The sequence below is a fragment of the Jaculus jaculus genome, chromosome 3, assembly GCF_020740685.1.
Source record: "Jaculus jaculus isolate mJacJac1 chromosome 3, mJacJac1.mat.Y.cur, whole genome shotgun sequence".
Lineage (NCBI taxonomy): Eukaryota > Metazoa > Chordata > Mammalia > Rodentia > Dipodidae > Jaculus > Jaculus jaculus.
The window spans coordinates 153378644-153396092 of NC_059104.1; the positions used below are offsets into that span (position 1 = coordinate 153378644).

The following is a 17449-nucleotide window of genomic DNA, read 5'->3' on the forward strand; positions in this document are numbered from 1 at the left end:
AGATAGAGAGAGAATGGGTGTGCCAGGACCTCCAACCACTGCAAACGAACTCCAGACATATGTACCACCGTGTGCATCTGGCTTAAGTGGGTTCTGGGGAGTTGAACCTGGGTCCTTAAGCTTTGAAGGCAAACGCCTTAGCCATTAAGCCATCTCTCCAGCCCGTGATTATGGTTTGAATAAAAAATGTGCCCCATAGACTCATGTGTGTAGATATTTAATCACCAGTTGGCAACACTGTTAGGGAAGGTTTCACTTTAGGAAGTGAAGCTTTGCTGGAGGAAATACGTCACTGGGGCATGGGCCTTGAGGTGCTAAAGCCACCCATGGATTCTCTGTGTGGGTGTGTCTCTCCTTGCTCCCTGCTGATATGATAGCGTGACGTTGTCTACTGGCTCCTGACATGCTTTCCCCGCCATGATGGACGACCCACTGCAATTGTAAGCCAAAGTCGACTTTTTCTTGCCTGTGGAGGTTTGGTTCAGGCGTCCCCCCATGAACTTAGGTATTCTGAATGCTAGTCTTTAATTTCCAGCTGATGGCAACTGGAATTTAAAGCCTCCTAGAGGTAGTGTATTGTTGAGTGGGGGGAGCTAATGGGGGTTATAGCCATGGTATTATATGGGTATTATATTTTGTTAACCTGTGCCAGTGTTTGGCACACTCTCCTATTGCTGCTGTCCATCTGATATTGGTCAGGAGGTGATGTGCACCCTCTGCTCATGCCATACTTTTCCCTTGCCATAATGGAGCGTCCCCTTGAGGCTGTAAGCCAAAATAAACCCTTCCCCCCTCCCCCCGCCCAAAAGCTTCTCTTGGTCGGGTGATTCCTGTCGGCAAAGCGAACCTGACTGCAACATTCCCATAAGCTGCTTTTTGGTCAGGTGTTCTGTCCCAGCAATGAGAAAGTAACTGATACATACAGTGGTCCACCAAGATCACAGGCACTGGGCCCAGGACCCACGTGTAGGTAAGCTGCTCCCACCAGCCCAGTGCATGGCTGCTGAACAAGGCCAGCCCAGCAGCTTGAGGGGAGTGGGGAGCTGCTCTGCTTCCTAAGGAGCGAGCAGACCCAGTCCAGAAATAGCCATCAACACCACCTTGAAATTACAGCAGAAAAGACCCCTGGGCTTTGGAATGAATCTTGCTCTTGAAGCACCGGTGATCCTCATGAAAAACACTTGGGCTGGAGGATGTCTCAGCAGTTCGTGGCACTTGCTTTCAAAGCCTGACAGCCTGGGTTCAGTTCTCCAGTGTCTACGTAAGCCAGATGCACAAAGAGACGCATGTGTCGAGTTCATTTGCAGTGGCTGGAGGCCCTGGAGTACCTATACCCTCTTTCTTTCTGCCTCTTTCTCTCTCTCTCTCTCTCAAATAAATAAAAAATGTATTTGAAAATAAACACCCTCCAGCTATAGAGAAAATGGACTGCATGGCACTCCCACCTAAATTATTTGTGATCACCTGTGCTAAGAGCAGGAAAGGTTGGTTCTGATGCCAGCACCAGGTCCCTGGTCCCTAGTCAGTTTGACCAAAACTAAAGACTGGAGACAGCCAAAAAACTTGACCATAAATACTTAGGAACATCAGGTAAGGTACTTAAGCTGGTCTGTTGGGAGGTTTTATCTTTCTGTCACCCACACCCCTTTCTAATTTCATCTTTGTATTGCCAGTACCTACTATTCATTTCAACGTCCTCATGTGTTTAGTTAGTCTTAAAAAATATCTACTGAAAAATTAGTCATGTTATCTTTAGACATCTAGGAGGCTTTAATTAATGTCTCCCATGTGGCATTTGTGATCTAGTTTCTTCCCTCTCTCCTGGTTCCCCCTCTCCTCTCTCTCTCTCTCTCTCTCACACACACACACACACACACACGGACTGTTGGAAGTACAAAGTATGAAGTACAAATTAGGTTAGACAATTAGGAAGTCCATTCAAAACTCTAAACTCCAATGGACATTACAGAATTCACTACTCATTCCATGTTTAAGATGGTAGAAACATTTAAAGTCTCTCAACTCTAGGATTTGTCACAGAAATGTTTATATGGAAAAAAAAAAGACACTTTTGGTTGCATTTAAAAAAAAAAAAAACATTTAAAACTTTTTCGCTCATGTAAGAACCCAACCCCGTGATATTGAGCTCATTTGTGGAACCTAAAGGGACTATCTTTGGAGTATTTCATGGCAATGTCTCAGGCATCCAAGCAATGAAAGATACATGGCTCCCAGGGTTCCTAGACCTGTGCTTTATCCAGATTTATGTAATTTCACAAAACGATGATGAGTGTACCTGGAAAATATCTCTAATGGAAGACAACAGTGATGCACTTGGTTTCATCAAGGAAGATAAAGGACAAGGTTTTAGGATTGTAGCAGTTAGTTGTGTGATCTTGAGCCTTCTCTCACTCCCTCTTTTCTGAGGTAGGGTCTCATTCTAGTCCAGACTGACCTGGAATTCACTATGTAGTGTCAAAGTGGCTTTGAACTCATGGCGATCCTCCTACCTCTGCCTCCTGAGTGCTGGGATTAAAGGCGTGCGCCACCACACCCAGCATCCTCCTCTTAGGTAAGGTGCTAAGTGTCCAGCCAAGAGGCCATTGTGACTAAAGCCTTGGTCTCTCAGGTGATACTATTTGGAGATGGCAGAACCACTAGAAGGTAGAACCTAGTGGGAAAGAGCTTAGATCACTAAGGGCATGACCTTGGAAGGGACTGGGACTTTAGTCTCCCCCACCCACCCTTTGACTTTCTATTTAGCAATATGCATGTGACTGCAGCTGGAAGAACGCCTTCGCCAGGAGTGAGCCAATGCCAGTACGGTGCCACGGAGCCAAGTAGGCCTTTTCTCTTTATAAATTAGCTGCCCTGGATATTTTGTTGTAACAATACAAGGCTGAATAATACATAAGGGAATACAGAGAAAATGCTTACAACCATTTCAGACACTAATATTCACAAACTCAAAAATGTTCACCATCAGCCTTGTAAAACCTGACATTACTCTAGACCTAATTAATGATGCAGCATCATTACCCGCAACTGGCTCACGTGGTTATCTGTTATTCACATGAACCTATCCAATGTTCCATACAAGATGAAACAAAATCCCAGTGAGGTTAAGAACTGCCAGTGCTTCTAGAAACACCAGTGGTCAAGAAGCTTTGGTTAAAGTCCAGAATGACAGGAAGAGCATGGAATACTTGAGCCACCTGTAAGAACGCATCTGTAAAATTAATTCCTATCTTCCGGAAGCTCTGCTTCAGTCACACAGATATCACTTTTGCAGATACAAGAACTGTTTTCTCTTAACTGTAAGAGTCATTACAGCTGAGCCCAACAAGATATCAAGCTGCCTTCCTGGGCCTTTCTTCAGTCACAAGCCACCTGTATAATAATGTCCACAGCCAACTCCATTCAAAGGAATGGTGGAGTGGAAATCACTATGGAGAAGGATGAATCTATCACCACGACAGCAAAAATATTAAATCATAGTTGATTCTACAGATAATTTTTAACTACAAACTTTGAAAAGGAACATTTAAGTAAACTCTACCCAGTAAACTTTTAAGAAAACCAGCATTGAAATTATTTTTTAAAAATATATTTTATTTATTTATTTATTTACTAGAAAGAAAGAGAGAGAGAATGGGCATGCCAGGGCCTCCAGCCACTACAAAAAAACTCCAGATGCATGTGCCCCCTTGTGCATCTGGCTTAAGTGGGTCCTGGAGAATTGAACCATGATCCTTTGGCTTTGGAGGCAAACACCTTAACCACTAAGCCATCTCTCCAGCCTTTTATTTATTTTTGTGGGGTTAGAGGTTCAAGGGGGTGCACGCATCTGGAGTTCATTTGCAGTGGCTGGAGGCCTTGGCGCATCCATTCTCTCTCTTTCTCTCTCTGCCTCTCTCTCTGTATGTTGCCCTCAAATAAATAAAAATAAACAACAAATTAAAAAAAAAAAATCATGGGCTGGAGAGATGGCTTAGCAACTGGTGCTTGCCTGCGAAGCCTAAGGACTGAAGTTAGATTCCCAGGACCCACATAAAACCAGGTGCACATGGTGGCGCATGTATCTGGAGTTCATTTGCAGTGGCTAGAGTGCCCGTTTTCTCTCTCTCTCTTTCCTCTCTCCCTCCAATAAATAATTATTTCTTAAAAAATTCATTGCCATGTGTATGGGGGGGGGCACCAGGAGCTCTAGATGCTACAAGCAGGCACCCATCCAGCTTTATGTGGGTGGCAAGTGCCTTTAACTGCTGAGTCATCTCCCCAGACCCCTACAGCATGAGGCAAATAAACATTCCTTCCTAAAATATAGGATTCGCAAGGGCACTTTCTCTTAAGCAAAATTTGAACTGTGTGTGTGTGTGTGTGTGTGTGTGTGTGTGTGTTAGATATTTCAACAGACTCGTAAATCCAACTGTAAGCCATGATTTAAGTCAGAAAATAGATTCACTTTTAAATTATGCTAACAAAACTTAATTACCATTCAAACTCTTCCTTGAGGTGTGAAATGTCTGGCTGACACGGTTTTAAATTTTTAAGACATCCAGTGTTGAGGACAACATGAGTAGGAGGTTTTAATCTACACAGAACACTTCCTCGAGGAAGGACTGAAAACACAGGCCCATGTTCTTTATCTGGGCATCTGTGGGTGTGTACTTGCTGGGTCAGAGCCGTGGAAGTTAAGGCAAGAGGATCCAGGAAAACTGATGTGATTCTAACTTCCAGTGACAAAACTTCTTGCAGTAGATGGAACTACTCTTACAGAGCTTGCCACGAGGCCTTCCACTTCATGGAGTTCAGTGTAAATATTTGGTTTAGTCTTTACAACAGGAAAACAGAGGCACAAATGTTTGGATGTCAGGCTCAGTGAGTAATACCTGTCTCCTCCCATGACTGCTCTAAGGACCCAATTACATAGAACATGTGAAAGCGGTCTGCAAACTCAAATGTCTAAATAAACAAAACAAATGCTTGAGTTCCCACCACACAGAAGAAGGCTATGATTCAGTCAGGGTCACCTCATCTATTTCCTACAACTGCGCTACTTACAAGTCTGTGCGACTGTGACCACCTTGTTGCTAAAGAGCAGATTGACCAGGCAGTTCTGGGCCTGCGGTGTAGCTGTAATTCTGTATATCCTCCAAGTGACCGACGATGCCAGCGCCGGCGTTCGGGACCCTCCTGAGAGTTAGTGAGGAGCAAAGAAGCTGCTGGAGCTGTTGAGGCAAGGTCAGTCTTAGAAGAGCCTGCTCTGAGCACGCTGTAAGCACGGTACCTACAAAGCTCCTACCACACACCGCCGACAGGCCTGCCTATGGCACTTGGCTGTGAGTACCGGACACGTCAATGAACTCGGTAGGCACGCGCTCTTTCCTGGGCAGATTTATTTTCTCTAATCAACTTGCTACTTCCAGGACAAGAGTAAACCATGTGTAACAACACAAAGCCATCCGTTCGTTTACTGGATACATGATTTCAGTTTATCTCCAAAGAACAGTAGGCAGTGGGGGAGAAGCTGTACTTCAGAATTCCAGACACATCCATGCAAACACACACACACACACACACACTCCAAAAGGAAAAGCTTGATTCTCAAAGATTTCAAATTGACAAGACAGACCAAAAGTCATCTTTATCTGGGGCTGGGAAAATGGCTCTGTGGTTAAATGATTCTTTTTTTTTTTTTTTTTTTTTTATTTGAGAGCGACAGACACAGAGAAAGACACATGGAGGGAGAGAGAGAGAATGGGCGCGCCAGGGCTTCCAGCCTCTGCAAACGAACTCCAGACGCATGCGCCCCCTTGTGCATCTGGCTAACGTGGGACCTGGGGAAGTGAGCCTCGAACTGGGGTCCTTAGGCTTCACAGGCAAGCGCTTAACCGCTAAGCCATCTCTCCAGCCCTTTTTTTTTTTTTTTTGAGGTAGGTTCTCACTCTAATCCAGGCTGACCTGGAACTCACTATGTAATATCAGGGTGGCCTGGAACTCACAGTGATCCATCTACCTCTGCCTCTCAAGTGCTGGGATTAAAGGCGTGTGCCACCACACCTGGCTCTAAAGATTCTTTCTTGCAAAGCCTGATGACCTAAGTTCAGCTCCCCAGCACCCATGTAAATTGGTCTAGCATTTGTTTGCAGCAGCAAGAGATGATGGTGTATATATGCAGGCATTTGCACCCTCACACACACCACGTGCATGTGCAAACATGTGAATAGTTTGTTTTTTTGTTTGTTTGTTTGTTGTTTGGTTTTATGAGGTAGGGTCTCACTCTAGCCCAGGCTGACCTGGAATTCACTATGGAGTCTCAGGGTGGCCTCAAACTCATGGCACTCCTCCTACCTCTGCCTCCCAAGGGCTGGGATTAAAGGCATGTGCCACCACGCCTGGCTTAGTTTTTTTTTTTTGTTGTTGTTGTTGTTTTTTTTTTTAAGTCGTCTTTATCTAAAGAAAAGTTCTAATAGGCTGGGAGTGTAGCTCAATGGCATAGCCCATGCCACACACACACACACACACAAGGACCTAGGTTCAACCCTACTACCACAAGAAAAAGAAATGTTCTCAGAACCTCCAAAGAAAGGACACCAAAGCAAACAAGGAGCAGATAGAAACATTGCTGCTGCCAGGTACACAGAGCTTTCTGGATTCAAAGTTGGTAGAGAATGAAAAGAAACCAGCATACCCAGTGGTGGTGCATAGATTCCACTCTGTGTGTGCATGTTAGATATTTCAACAGACTCGTAAATCCAACTGTAAGCCATGGCTTAAGTCAGAAAATAGATTCATTTTTAAATTATGCTAACAAAACTTAATTATCCTTCAAACTCTTCCTTAAGGTATGAAGTGTCTGGCTGACATGGTTCAATTCTCCAACTTGGGCATCTATCAGTCACTTGGAGGGCTCAGTAACATACAGAAAAGGGTCTGGGGAGATGGCTCAGTCAATAAAGTGCTTGCTGTGCAAGGATAAGGACCCGAGTGTGAGCCCGAAGAGTCAAATTAAAATTTAAAAAAAGCTGGGGCCTGGAGAGATGGCTTAGCAGTTAAGGGGGTTGCTGGCAAAAGCCAAAGGACCCAGGTTCAATTCCCCACTACCCATGTGCACAAGGCAGCACATGTGCATCGGGAGTTCATTTACAGTGGCTGGAGGCCCTGGCGCACCCATTCTCTCTCTCTCTTTCAAATAAATAAAATACTAAAAAAAAAAAAAAAGCTGAGTGTGGTGATAAATACCTATATCTCAGCACTGGCGGGGGGAGGAGGTAGGGCAAGGGGGATCCCTAGGGTTTGTTAACTAGCTAGTCTAGCCAGTCCGAGCCAGTGAGATCCAGGTTCTGGGAGGGACCATCACTCAAAAAAACAAGGTGGGGCTGGAAAGATGGTTCGGCAGTTAAGGTTCTTGCCTGCGAAGCCTAACTACCTGGGTTCAATTCCCCAGTACCCATGGAAAGCCAGATGCACAAGGTGACGCAGGCATCTGGAGTTTGTTTGCAGCGGCTACGGGCCCTGGCACACCCATTCCCTCTCTGTCTACCTCTTTCTCCCTCTCTCAAATAAATACATAAATAAAGTATTTTCACACACACACAAAACCCAGTCGTCTGTGTTTCAGGCACCAGAACCTCTAGGCTTAAGGGGTTTACAACTAAATTAAATTGACCCCAATGATACTTGTGTGTTGGGGTCACAATGTTTCCTCGTAGTATCTGGACACTAACTTTTTTGAGCCTTCTATTACTGTGGTGAAAGATGCTACCTACACAAACGACCTTGGAGAACTTTGTTTAGGCAAAATGGAAAGATTTATCACATATAGGCCAAGTAAAACGTGAGTGAACGGTGAGGGGATTTGCCTTGAGCGCACACAGGTAGGAACAGGCTCACATTCCACACACTGGGAGCACAAGTGCCTCTGGGTCCACCCTGAAACCCAGAGCTGGTCTCCCTAAGGACTCTCCCAGTTAGTGAAAGCCAGGGGGAAGGAAACCCAGAGACCAGGAAAAGCTATCTGTGGGCTCCTTCTCCCAGTCCTGTCAGTCGCTGAGCATGGCTCAGACGGGGCTCTGGAGGTTGTCAGACCCTCTGCTGGATCTGCACGTTACCACAGTCACAGTCATTCAGAAAAGCAGGTGTCTCTGTTAAAGTCAGCTATTTCAAACTGAGCATAGTTTAAATCCCTGTCAGCTTAAAAAGGAAAGTGTTTGTCAAGTAACCACTCAGATGTTAACTGTCGCTTCCAGAATCATAAAGATAAGGGCTGGAGGAAAAATACACACACACACTCTCTCTCTCTCTCTCTCTCTCTCTTTCTTTGCATTTCCTACCAATGCAAAATGAATAAAGGGCAAACTTAAAAAAGAAAGGCTTTTTGTGATTTTCGTTTTCTGGTTATGTTTGAAAGCCTGTTTTGTCCCATTTACTTGTGTTGATCGTCACAGATAATGGTTTGTGTTCAGAGGATTTCGCCATGATTTCCTTTTCTCTTAACCATTACAAAAAAAAAAGTTCTTGTTGACATCCTCTGGTCAGAATGGTATGCATTAAGCCTGAGTTAGAAACTTTGCCCTCAGAAGTCAGAACCCAGGAATGGGATGGATGTTAACTTTACTGTGGTGTAATTTTAAAACTAAAGAATTAAAAGAAAACAACAACAAAAAACAATGAAATCAGGCCATTCAGATTTTCTTCTTAGAACCACTATCTCTGCTGACCTTAGTAAACCCTATTATGAAATAGGTCTGAGATACTCTTTATTCAAAATCAGGGGCTGTTTAACAAACAAGTTTGGCAACTTAGTACATTGGAAGAAAGAGTACCAAAGGCCTGTGCCCAAGGCCCTCATTGAGCCACACAATGTGGACACATAGAAACAATGTGCTGTGTGTTTCAGCCTCTGGTGCTTAAAACCAGTTGGGGGAAAAATACGCAATTCAGCTGGGCATGGGGGCATACGCCTTTAATCCCAGCACCTGGGAGGCAGAGATAGAAAGATCATCATGAGTTCCAGGGCACCCTGAATTTCAGGTCAGCCTGAGCTACAGTGATACACTACTTCAAAAAACCAAAATAAATAAATAAATACATAAATTACAATTTATGTCAAGACACCTGCAGTTTAAAAGAGCCCTGAGCCTTATACACAGAGGGAGAAAAGAGGTTAAATGTCACTTTTCTTAAGGACTAAAACTTTTTAATTCCAGAAGACAGAGATTTAAATATTACACACCCACACCCAGACTTCTAGCATACTAAACACTGACAGCAACTACCATGTGGCTGTGAGAAAGAGAAGTTTCAAAATTTGGAAACTAGTATAGTTCTGTAACTTCATCTGAGGAGACGATTTTTTTTTTTTTTTTTTTTTTTTTAGTTTTTGCTTGGTTAATCCTTGAAATTACTTCTGCAAGGAATGAGTCCAAGAATTAAATTAAAAATTATTTTTTTCTTGATCACAAATCACATTTATAGATTCCTGACCCTTACTTCCTTTCAGCTGACTTTGATTTGCATAAGTTAAACAAACCATATAATTTTAGCTCCTATTATTTGTACAAATCCAATAAATAGAAACAAGCATTTCCATACAAATGTAGCATTGTCACTGGCACCTGCTTTCCAAATCTTCCTGAAGCTGACCCAGACTAAACTTTACAGAAGGCTGGGGAAAATAAACACATTCAAGGCCAGCTTTGAATTTTACTTGAATAGTTTAAATCTACCAGGAGACAAAGGACTACTCCAATGGCCATCTTTAAATGCATTTCTTCTTTTGTTTGAAGGAGGGTCTTAACTCTATAGCCCAGGCTGGCCTCAAACTCATGGCAACTCACCTGTCTCAGCTTCCCAAGTACAGGGATGACAGTTGCGAGCTACCATGCCCAGCTTTCCCATTGTAAAAAAGAAAAAAAAAATGTATATACCCTACTACCTTAAAAATATTTTTAAAACTTTTAATTCAGAATAGAATTGTAATAGTTTCAATCCAAAACAAATTTAAAAGGCGTATCAGCCAGGTGTAGCAGCACACGCCTTTACCCAGCACTTGGGAGGATCACTGAGTTCGAGACTGTCCTGAGACTACAGAGTGCATTCCAGGTCAGCCTGAGCTAGTGAAACCCTACCCCAACAAAACAAACAAACAAACAAACAAAAAGGCATTTCACAAGTTGAATTTCATATCCTTGCAATACAGCCATTCAAGCAAATCAGTCAATATGGACTTCTCTAATGTATTATGGTGAAAAATTCTTTTAAAACATGTGAGCCCTTCAAAGGCTTAAGCACAGGTTCCAAGTCAAAAAAAAAAAAAAAAGTCAACTGCACAGACTTAAAAGCCTGTATGAGATTTTGTCTGTGTGGCCTTTCCAGGCTTCTAGAACTATAAATAAATTTGTCATGCTTAAAGTAAGAAACTGTTCAATCTTTTCTTCAGCAAAACTACTTACTACTCCTTCCCAATTCATTTAACTGCCTGAAGACAGCTATCTTCAGTTCATGTTTCAATCAACAAAGCATTCTTTCAGTACACAACCAAGAAAGGCCTATCTTAAATCAAGGTCACAAAAATAAAGCTCTTTGCCTACAATTACGGTGCAGCTCTAGAAAGTTAACACTCTCCAGATGGCATCTTCCTCTACTAATCAGTCTAGAACCTTCTGTACCTCCAAACCTCCCTTTCCCCTGAAGTCATGGAGACCTCTGGAGAGTCTAGCCACATGAAAGATGCAAACACTCTCCGTTGGTATGCGGTACTTTAAAAGTCCCATGCATAGATCCTGTGAACTGGGAAGGCGGCATCCCACGCAGGATTAGGAAGTGCTTTAATCTGAAAATGACAGGCAGAATACAAATCAGACTTCAGTCAGCCTGAACCATTGCTCATTATGAGAGAGAGATGAGCAGAGACAAAGGAAGCTAAATTATTTTCCAGAACAAAGTAGAGGGAAGACAAAACCCCACTAACAGCCCACTTCAAGCACTATATAATCGAATCACATGTCGACTGACTTTAAAAATAGAACAGCATATACATTTGCTTCTTCTGGGATGCTAGGCAGCTCAAAGGAGTAATTCGTGAGGAAAAAGTAGAAAGGGTTGGGAATTGAGGACCCACTCTGATGTAACCTTTCCCCCACAGTCCCTTTCCATAGATTGACAGGCTGCATGCAAAATCAGTCACTGAAAACACAGTAATTGCAAAAAAGCCATCTGAGAAACATAACAATTTAATAGATGAAATAAATACTCCAGTACATGCAGGGTAAAAACTTGACATTGGGGAAAAAAAATCACTCTATAGTGTAAATTAAAAAATAAAACACACGCTCACAGTAGCTTTCCCCCCCCCCACTTGCAAATCACGTGGCCAAGTCATACTCTTTCCACACCAAGTATACTCCTAATTCAACAAAAATGACATACAAAAAAAAAAGGTAGCTACATCCATGTCTAAAGAGTGAAAACTGAGGTAACCTTTCTTTTAATTAAAAAAGAAGAAATGAATCCATGACCTCCCTCCTGCCCAATTGGTACTAAAATTGAGTTGAGGGATAGGGGGTACAGGGGTGGTCCCACAGCCAGCAGACTACCCATCTTCCATCTCCCAGTCCCTAGAGGGGACACCTGGGCCCTCCCCGTGCATGTGTAAGTTGTGTGCATGGCCCTGCCTTCTGGAAGATTCCTCATGAGCTTTTCACATAGGGTGTGGGATGGGGCTGGGGGTTCACCTATGATTTCTTTGGTATAAATGGAGAGGGGCAGAGAGTAAGTGGCTTTTTAGCCTGGGTTGGAAGAAGAAAGGGTATTGGGTGCGGGTGGGGCTGGAGTGGGGGGTGGGTAGGGTGTCCCGGGGACGGGGTGCTAATTCACAGAATTGGAATTCACTGGCGGTAAAGTCCTGGGCGAAGACCTCTCCCTTAAAGCCTGAGATAGCAGGGTGCAGCCTTCAGACACGGCGCAGGCCGAGTTCCTCAGCCTCTCCCTGTGGTCCGACATCTTGGCGCTCCCCTCGGGGTGCTGCGCCAGATCCCTGAGGCACTGGGTCAGGAGCACGCAGGCCGACACCACGCTCATGGCGCCCCCCAGGATGGCGGTCTGCACCGCCTTGCCCTCGGCGCTCACGGCAGCCGCGCGACCCAGGAACTGCGGCTCGGTGGCGAAGCCCACGAGCGCGCTCACGGCCTGCACCAGGGGCCCGCTGAAGAGCGCGCAGCGGCTTCGTGCCAGCTCGCTGGGCGCCGCCTTGACCTCGCGCACGCACGCCAGCAGCGCCGAGGCGCTCGTGCTCATGCACTTGACGCCCAGCTTGAACTGCTCGCGCGAGAACCGGTCCCGGGACTTGTCGCTGGCCAGGGCGCACGCGTCCGTCAGGAACTTGAGGTTGCGCGACAGGCCCTGCGATACCTCCAGCAGCAGCTGCGGGGTCATGTCCGCCAGCGGGGTGGCTCGGAGCAAGGCACAGCCCTGCTCCACCTCGTGGCGGCAGCGTGTCACCCGATAGCGGTCCACCAGGCCCGGCTGGGCAGGTTGCGCCCCAGGCGTGGCCACGGCCGCCAGGTAGGCCGCGTGCGCCGAGCACTCGGTCAGCGACACCACTAGGTCCCCCAGCTCCGCCAGACTGTCCCCCGCCTCTCCGAAGCGACCCATGTTGAGCTGGCTCTGCACGTCGTGGGTGAGGATGGACAGCCCCTTGGTGCGCGCGATGATGGTGTCCCGGCACTGCTCGAAGGACTCGGCGCCGGCGCCCGGGGAGGCGGGGCCCTCGAAGAGCACGGGCCGCGCCTCGCTCGACAGCAGCAGCAGGTCGGCCACCAGCTGCATCTTGCCCTTGCAGTGGTCGCACACGGACACCAGCCTCTTTCGCGGTTGCGAGCTGGCCCCGCCGCCGACGGCGCTCCCAGGAGCCGGAGAAGCCGCCTCGCCAGTGGGCTTCCCGGCGCTGCCGCTAGCCATCGCGCCCAGGGGGCACTGGCATGCCGCTGGGGAGCCCGCTACCACCGCCGCCGCGACTCAGCTGGCCAGGGCCGCGGTGCCTTCCGCGCACCATCGTGCCACCCACCGCGGCGGGCACAGCGTTCTGGGCGGCGGCGACCGGGGTCCGGGCGTCGCCGGGCGGGCCTGAGACCGCCGAGAGCTCTTCGGGGCGCGGGACCCGTTCGCAGAAACCATGAACCGGGAGGGCACAGGCGACTCACTGTCCGCGCCCCTCGTCGCCCCGCTGCCAGGAAAGTCCCCGCTGTTGGGTAGCAGTCACTGCCGCCTTCCTGGGCATGGCCGGCCGGGAGCGGAGAGGGCGGGACGGGGAAGCTGGGAGTTGTCCTTCCTTCCTTCCTTTCTTTCTTTGAAATCAAAATCCTCTGCTCCGGGAGGAGCGCGGGCGGGCGGGCAGCGCTGTCAACCGCCCCGCGCTCCGGCGATGATCGGCGGCGCACGTGGGCTTCAAGCGCGGCGACCCCGCCGGGCGGCACCGGCCCACGACGGCTGGCGCTCGGGGACGCGCGGCCGCATCTCCAGCTCGGGCTCTCAGGGCGCGGCGAGCGCGGCCCGGCGGCGGCGGGGCGGAGGGCGTGGCCCGCTGTGTGGCTGCCCCGCCGAGTCAGAGTCGGGCGGGAGGCGGCACGGAGGGCGCGCGGCGGCCGCGCCTTCCCGCCTGGCGGCTCACAGCGCGCGGCCCGGCGCCGCGGCGGCACGCCCTCCCGGCCCGCGCGCCCGGCGCTCGGCGGACGGCTGTCGTGGCGAGTCCATCTCCGTCGCACGGCGGGCTCGGCCGAGGCGGCGGGCCCCGTGCATCGGGCGCTTCCCCCGCCCCACCGCCCGGCGCGCGGCTCCCGCCCGGGCTGGCCGAGCTCAGAAGAAGGTACGCGCGGCGCCGGGGTGGCCGGCCCGGGTCCCGGCTCCTGCCATGTTTGTCAACCAGCAACTTCGCGAGCGAGCGCCGAGAAACTGAAAGGAAGGGCGGGGACCGCAGGGCTTGCGGGCGGCGGAGGGCGGGGGACACCGGCCTCTCGGCGGGCCACTGCGCCTCGGAGCGCGGCGTGAAGGCGACTGCGGCTTCGCCTTCCCCGCGTCTGCCTCGCCCCCGGCTGGCCGCCGCCGCCACCTCGGCCGTAACCTCCCCGGAGCCTATAGGAATCTTTTGTGTGGCGTCACCGCCTTTCGTTTAAATCCCGCTTCCTCCTCTCGCCCTTCCTCCCCGCCCCCTCCGCCGCTCCCGGATGCTTGCGCGATGCGCTGCTCCTCCCCCGGGAAGCTGGGGGCTGCGGGAGGACGCCGCACCCCGGCATCCAGGCTGCGGCCGTAGGGGGCCCTAGAGGTTGGGGAGCGCCCAGGGTCCGGGGGTGGGGACGAGGTCTGCCCTCACCCCCGGCCCCGGGGCTCTGCGCACACCCACGGGAGACCCGGGCGCTGCCGCCAGTGGCCTTACGTAAGCTCTTAGCCAAGCCCGGGGGCTCCGGCTGCGTTCTGGCTCCCTTGCCAAGGCAACGGGGCTAAAAGGTGATCTGTTTTCCGTACTTCGGGGAGGAGGTCACTCACCGTCCCCTGGTGATTTTTCTGGAGTTCGGTCGTCTCGATTTGAGGGATTCCATGACTTTTCCCAAACCCTTTTCCCGCTTTTTGTTCTGTTCGACCCTCTTCCTGGGTGGGCTTGCCATTGGGCTGCGGAGGGGAGGGCAGTGAAAAGAGGAAAGGAACACAGACTGGGCTCGGGAGAAGTCGCCACTGCGAGTGGGGCGCAGGGGTCGAGTGGGCTTGGGCACACCCTTCCTGTGTTCTTTCTGCCCCGGTCGATCGTGAGTTGTGTGACCTTGTACAAGTTCTTTCTCCAAGGACTGGTTTCCTTGTAGTCAGGTAATCTGTAGTGTGACTGGCCCGAGCCTTGATCAGCAGTTTGCCCTTTCCTGACTTCGTCTATATAATACAATAATAGCCGCCATTGTTAAGTAAAGGAGACAGCCAGTGGAGGTAAACATTATTATCTCCACCTTACAGACAAGGAAACTGGTGACCAGAATGGCTCCTACTCCCATCCCCCCCCACACACACTGGGAATTGAACCTAGGGCCTTGCAACAATATTCCCCCCTTCTCGTTTTATTTTTATTTTGTAAAACTTCTGAGGCAGCGTCTCATTAAGTTGCCTGGGCTGACCTTGAACTCACTCAATACACCATATTGGACTTAAACTTATGATCATTCCAATTAGCTGGGATTACCAGTCTGCGCCATCAGGCCCTGCTGGTCAGATGCTTAACTGACTGAAGGAATTAAAGACAGCATATGGCTTTTCCGTGCAGACAATATCTTGAGGAAGTGCTTGGAACACCTGGTCCTCCTTGTAGCTTAGCACTTGCTTTTGAGTGGGTGCACTCAGCCAGTGGAAATGCTTGTTCTCTGTTCCTTCCTGGGCCCCAGCTCACCGTTTTCCTGCCAGTTATAAATGTTACCTATAAATTGACCTTCAAATTTATTGTCCAGTCCCAAACTGTGCAGAGTGAATGATGCAACAAGGAATTAATAAGTTAACCAGGAACAACAGGCAATACATCATCCTACTTAGAACCAAACCAAAAAGAAAAAAAAAGGTCTTAGAGATCCTTTTACGTACTGAACACCATAAAACCAATAACAACTTTCTAAACAAGTAGTGATATTGTACGCTAACTCCCTTTTATTTTTCTAGAAGGTAAAGACTGTTGGACGGATAAAACTCCTTGGTAACCCAGGAATAACCCCTTAATCTTTAGCTCCAAAAACTTATGAGAACCCAGGCGTGGTGGTGCACACCTTTAATCCCAGCACTCCGGAGGCAGAGGTAGGAGAACTGTGTTTGAAGTCAGAGTGGGACTCTACCTTGAAAAAAAGCAAACAAGAACTGGAGAAGATTAAGGCCTGCAAAGCCGAAGGACCCTGGTTTGATTCCCCAGGAACCATGTAAACCAGCTGCACATGCCTCTGGAGTTCGTTTGCAGTGGCTTTAGGCCCTGGCATGCCCATTCTCTCTTTGCCTCTTTCTCTCTCCCTCTCTCTCAAGTGTGTGTGTGTGTGCCAGGTCAGCCTGAGCTACAATGAGACCCTGCCTTGAAAAAACAATGTATGATAATTTAAAGAATAAAATAAGCAAACAACAATAAAAAACTTACAGGCAAAGTAAAAAATTTCCTGTGTGCTTATTGCCTTTCCCGTGTGCTTATTGCCTACTTTATCCACAAAACTTCTCTGAGATGAGGAAATGTTCCAAAGCCACTTGATGCCTAGGAGTCCTATTTCCCTGTTCTGCTGTGCGGTCTGTTTTGTTACTGTGGCTGGAAGCCTCCAACCCTAACAAGGAGCCATGTTGCATATAAACTGTCCCACTCCATTTATTCCATGAAGTTTGACTTAGCTTTGAAATTTGGTAGGATTTTATTTTATTTTATTTTTGGCTCTGCTTGCTTCATTTTTCAGGTAGCAAAGCTCCTCCTAAAATAATCCTTCCAGGTGCGGCCTCCAGCCTCCTTCAGGCTCTTTTCTTAGTGCCATTGTTCATTCACTGCTTGACCACTGGACATCTGTCATGTGCCTACCTTGCCCAGTGTGGGCCATAAAAGTCACACCGTGGATTTTAATGGGCAGTCTTCGGCTGTGAAGATGAGAGTCCAGGAAGGGCGAGCAGCTCGTTTGCAAACAAGGACTCCCGGGCTCACTGTTTGTATAGTGAGGCACGGAGTGAAGGACAGCAAGGCAAGTAGCCCGTCCACGTTTTGCCATCCAATTGGGCAGGCTCCTGTGTATTCTGGCCAATGCCAGGGAGGTGGAGGTGATATGTGTTTCTTGGAGTCGGAGGCAGTGGAAAGTCCCCAGTCTCTCTTTTTTTTTTTTACTATGACTTCTAAGCTTTGGTGGGTAGAGCCTCCATAAGCTGAGAGGACTCTACCAAGCACAGCTTCTCTCAAGCTGCATTAGGTGTGGAACATGAGCACACATTAACTTCTGCTGGGTGAAGCCACTGTGACTTGAGGGTTGTCATAATGGCAAATAAAGGAGGACATATTTATGTGCCATTTTGTGTCTGGGGGAAGCACATTGTAAGGAGTCCTACCCTTCTTTTGTCTCTTACATTCTTTCCGCCAACACTTCCGCAATAGACCCTGAGCCTTGGAAGGTGTGATAGAGATATTGCAGTGCTGAGCACTCCTGTCACTTCTTTCCAGCATCATGATGCCTTCTGAATTATTCCAAGGTCACTGCCATCTGAAAAGAGAAGATTCTCTACTAAAAGTAAGAGTAGCATTAAGGTATGAACATTAAGAGAAGTGTTTACTGGGCAGTTTGATAAGCATAGTATATACATTTAGCCAGTCAGCAGCAGACTTTACACCCTTAGGGCTCATGACTACCCCTGTTTTATGTTTTCAGTATCAGGGATGTATTCTCTCCAATGGAGCGGGCCTCCAGTCCAG

The 17449-nt window shown here is 48.3% G+C and overlaps 1 protein-coding gene across 1 annotated transcript; it reads right to left on the bottom strand.

Annotated features, from left to right (window-relative positions):
• Window positions 1–11219: 11219 nt before the first annotated feature.
• Window positions 11220–13042, bottom strand: Tlnrd1 (talin rod domain containing 1). The gene has a single exon (XM_004658242.2). It carries the CDS (start codon window positions 12961–12963, stop codon window positions 11872–11874), a length of 1092 nt encoding a protein of 363 aa, XP_004658299.1. The 5' UTR covers window positions 12964–13042; the 3' UTR covers window positions 11220–11871.
• Between the last annotated feature and the right edge of the window lie 4407 nt (window positions 13043–17449).

Excerpts from the sequence above, each read along its gene's own strand:
- Tlnrd1 (XM_004658242.2), bottom strand. The coding sequence starts at position 12,963 with ATGGCTAGCGGCAGCGCCGGGAAGCCCACTGGCGAGGCGGCTTCTCCG.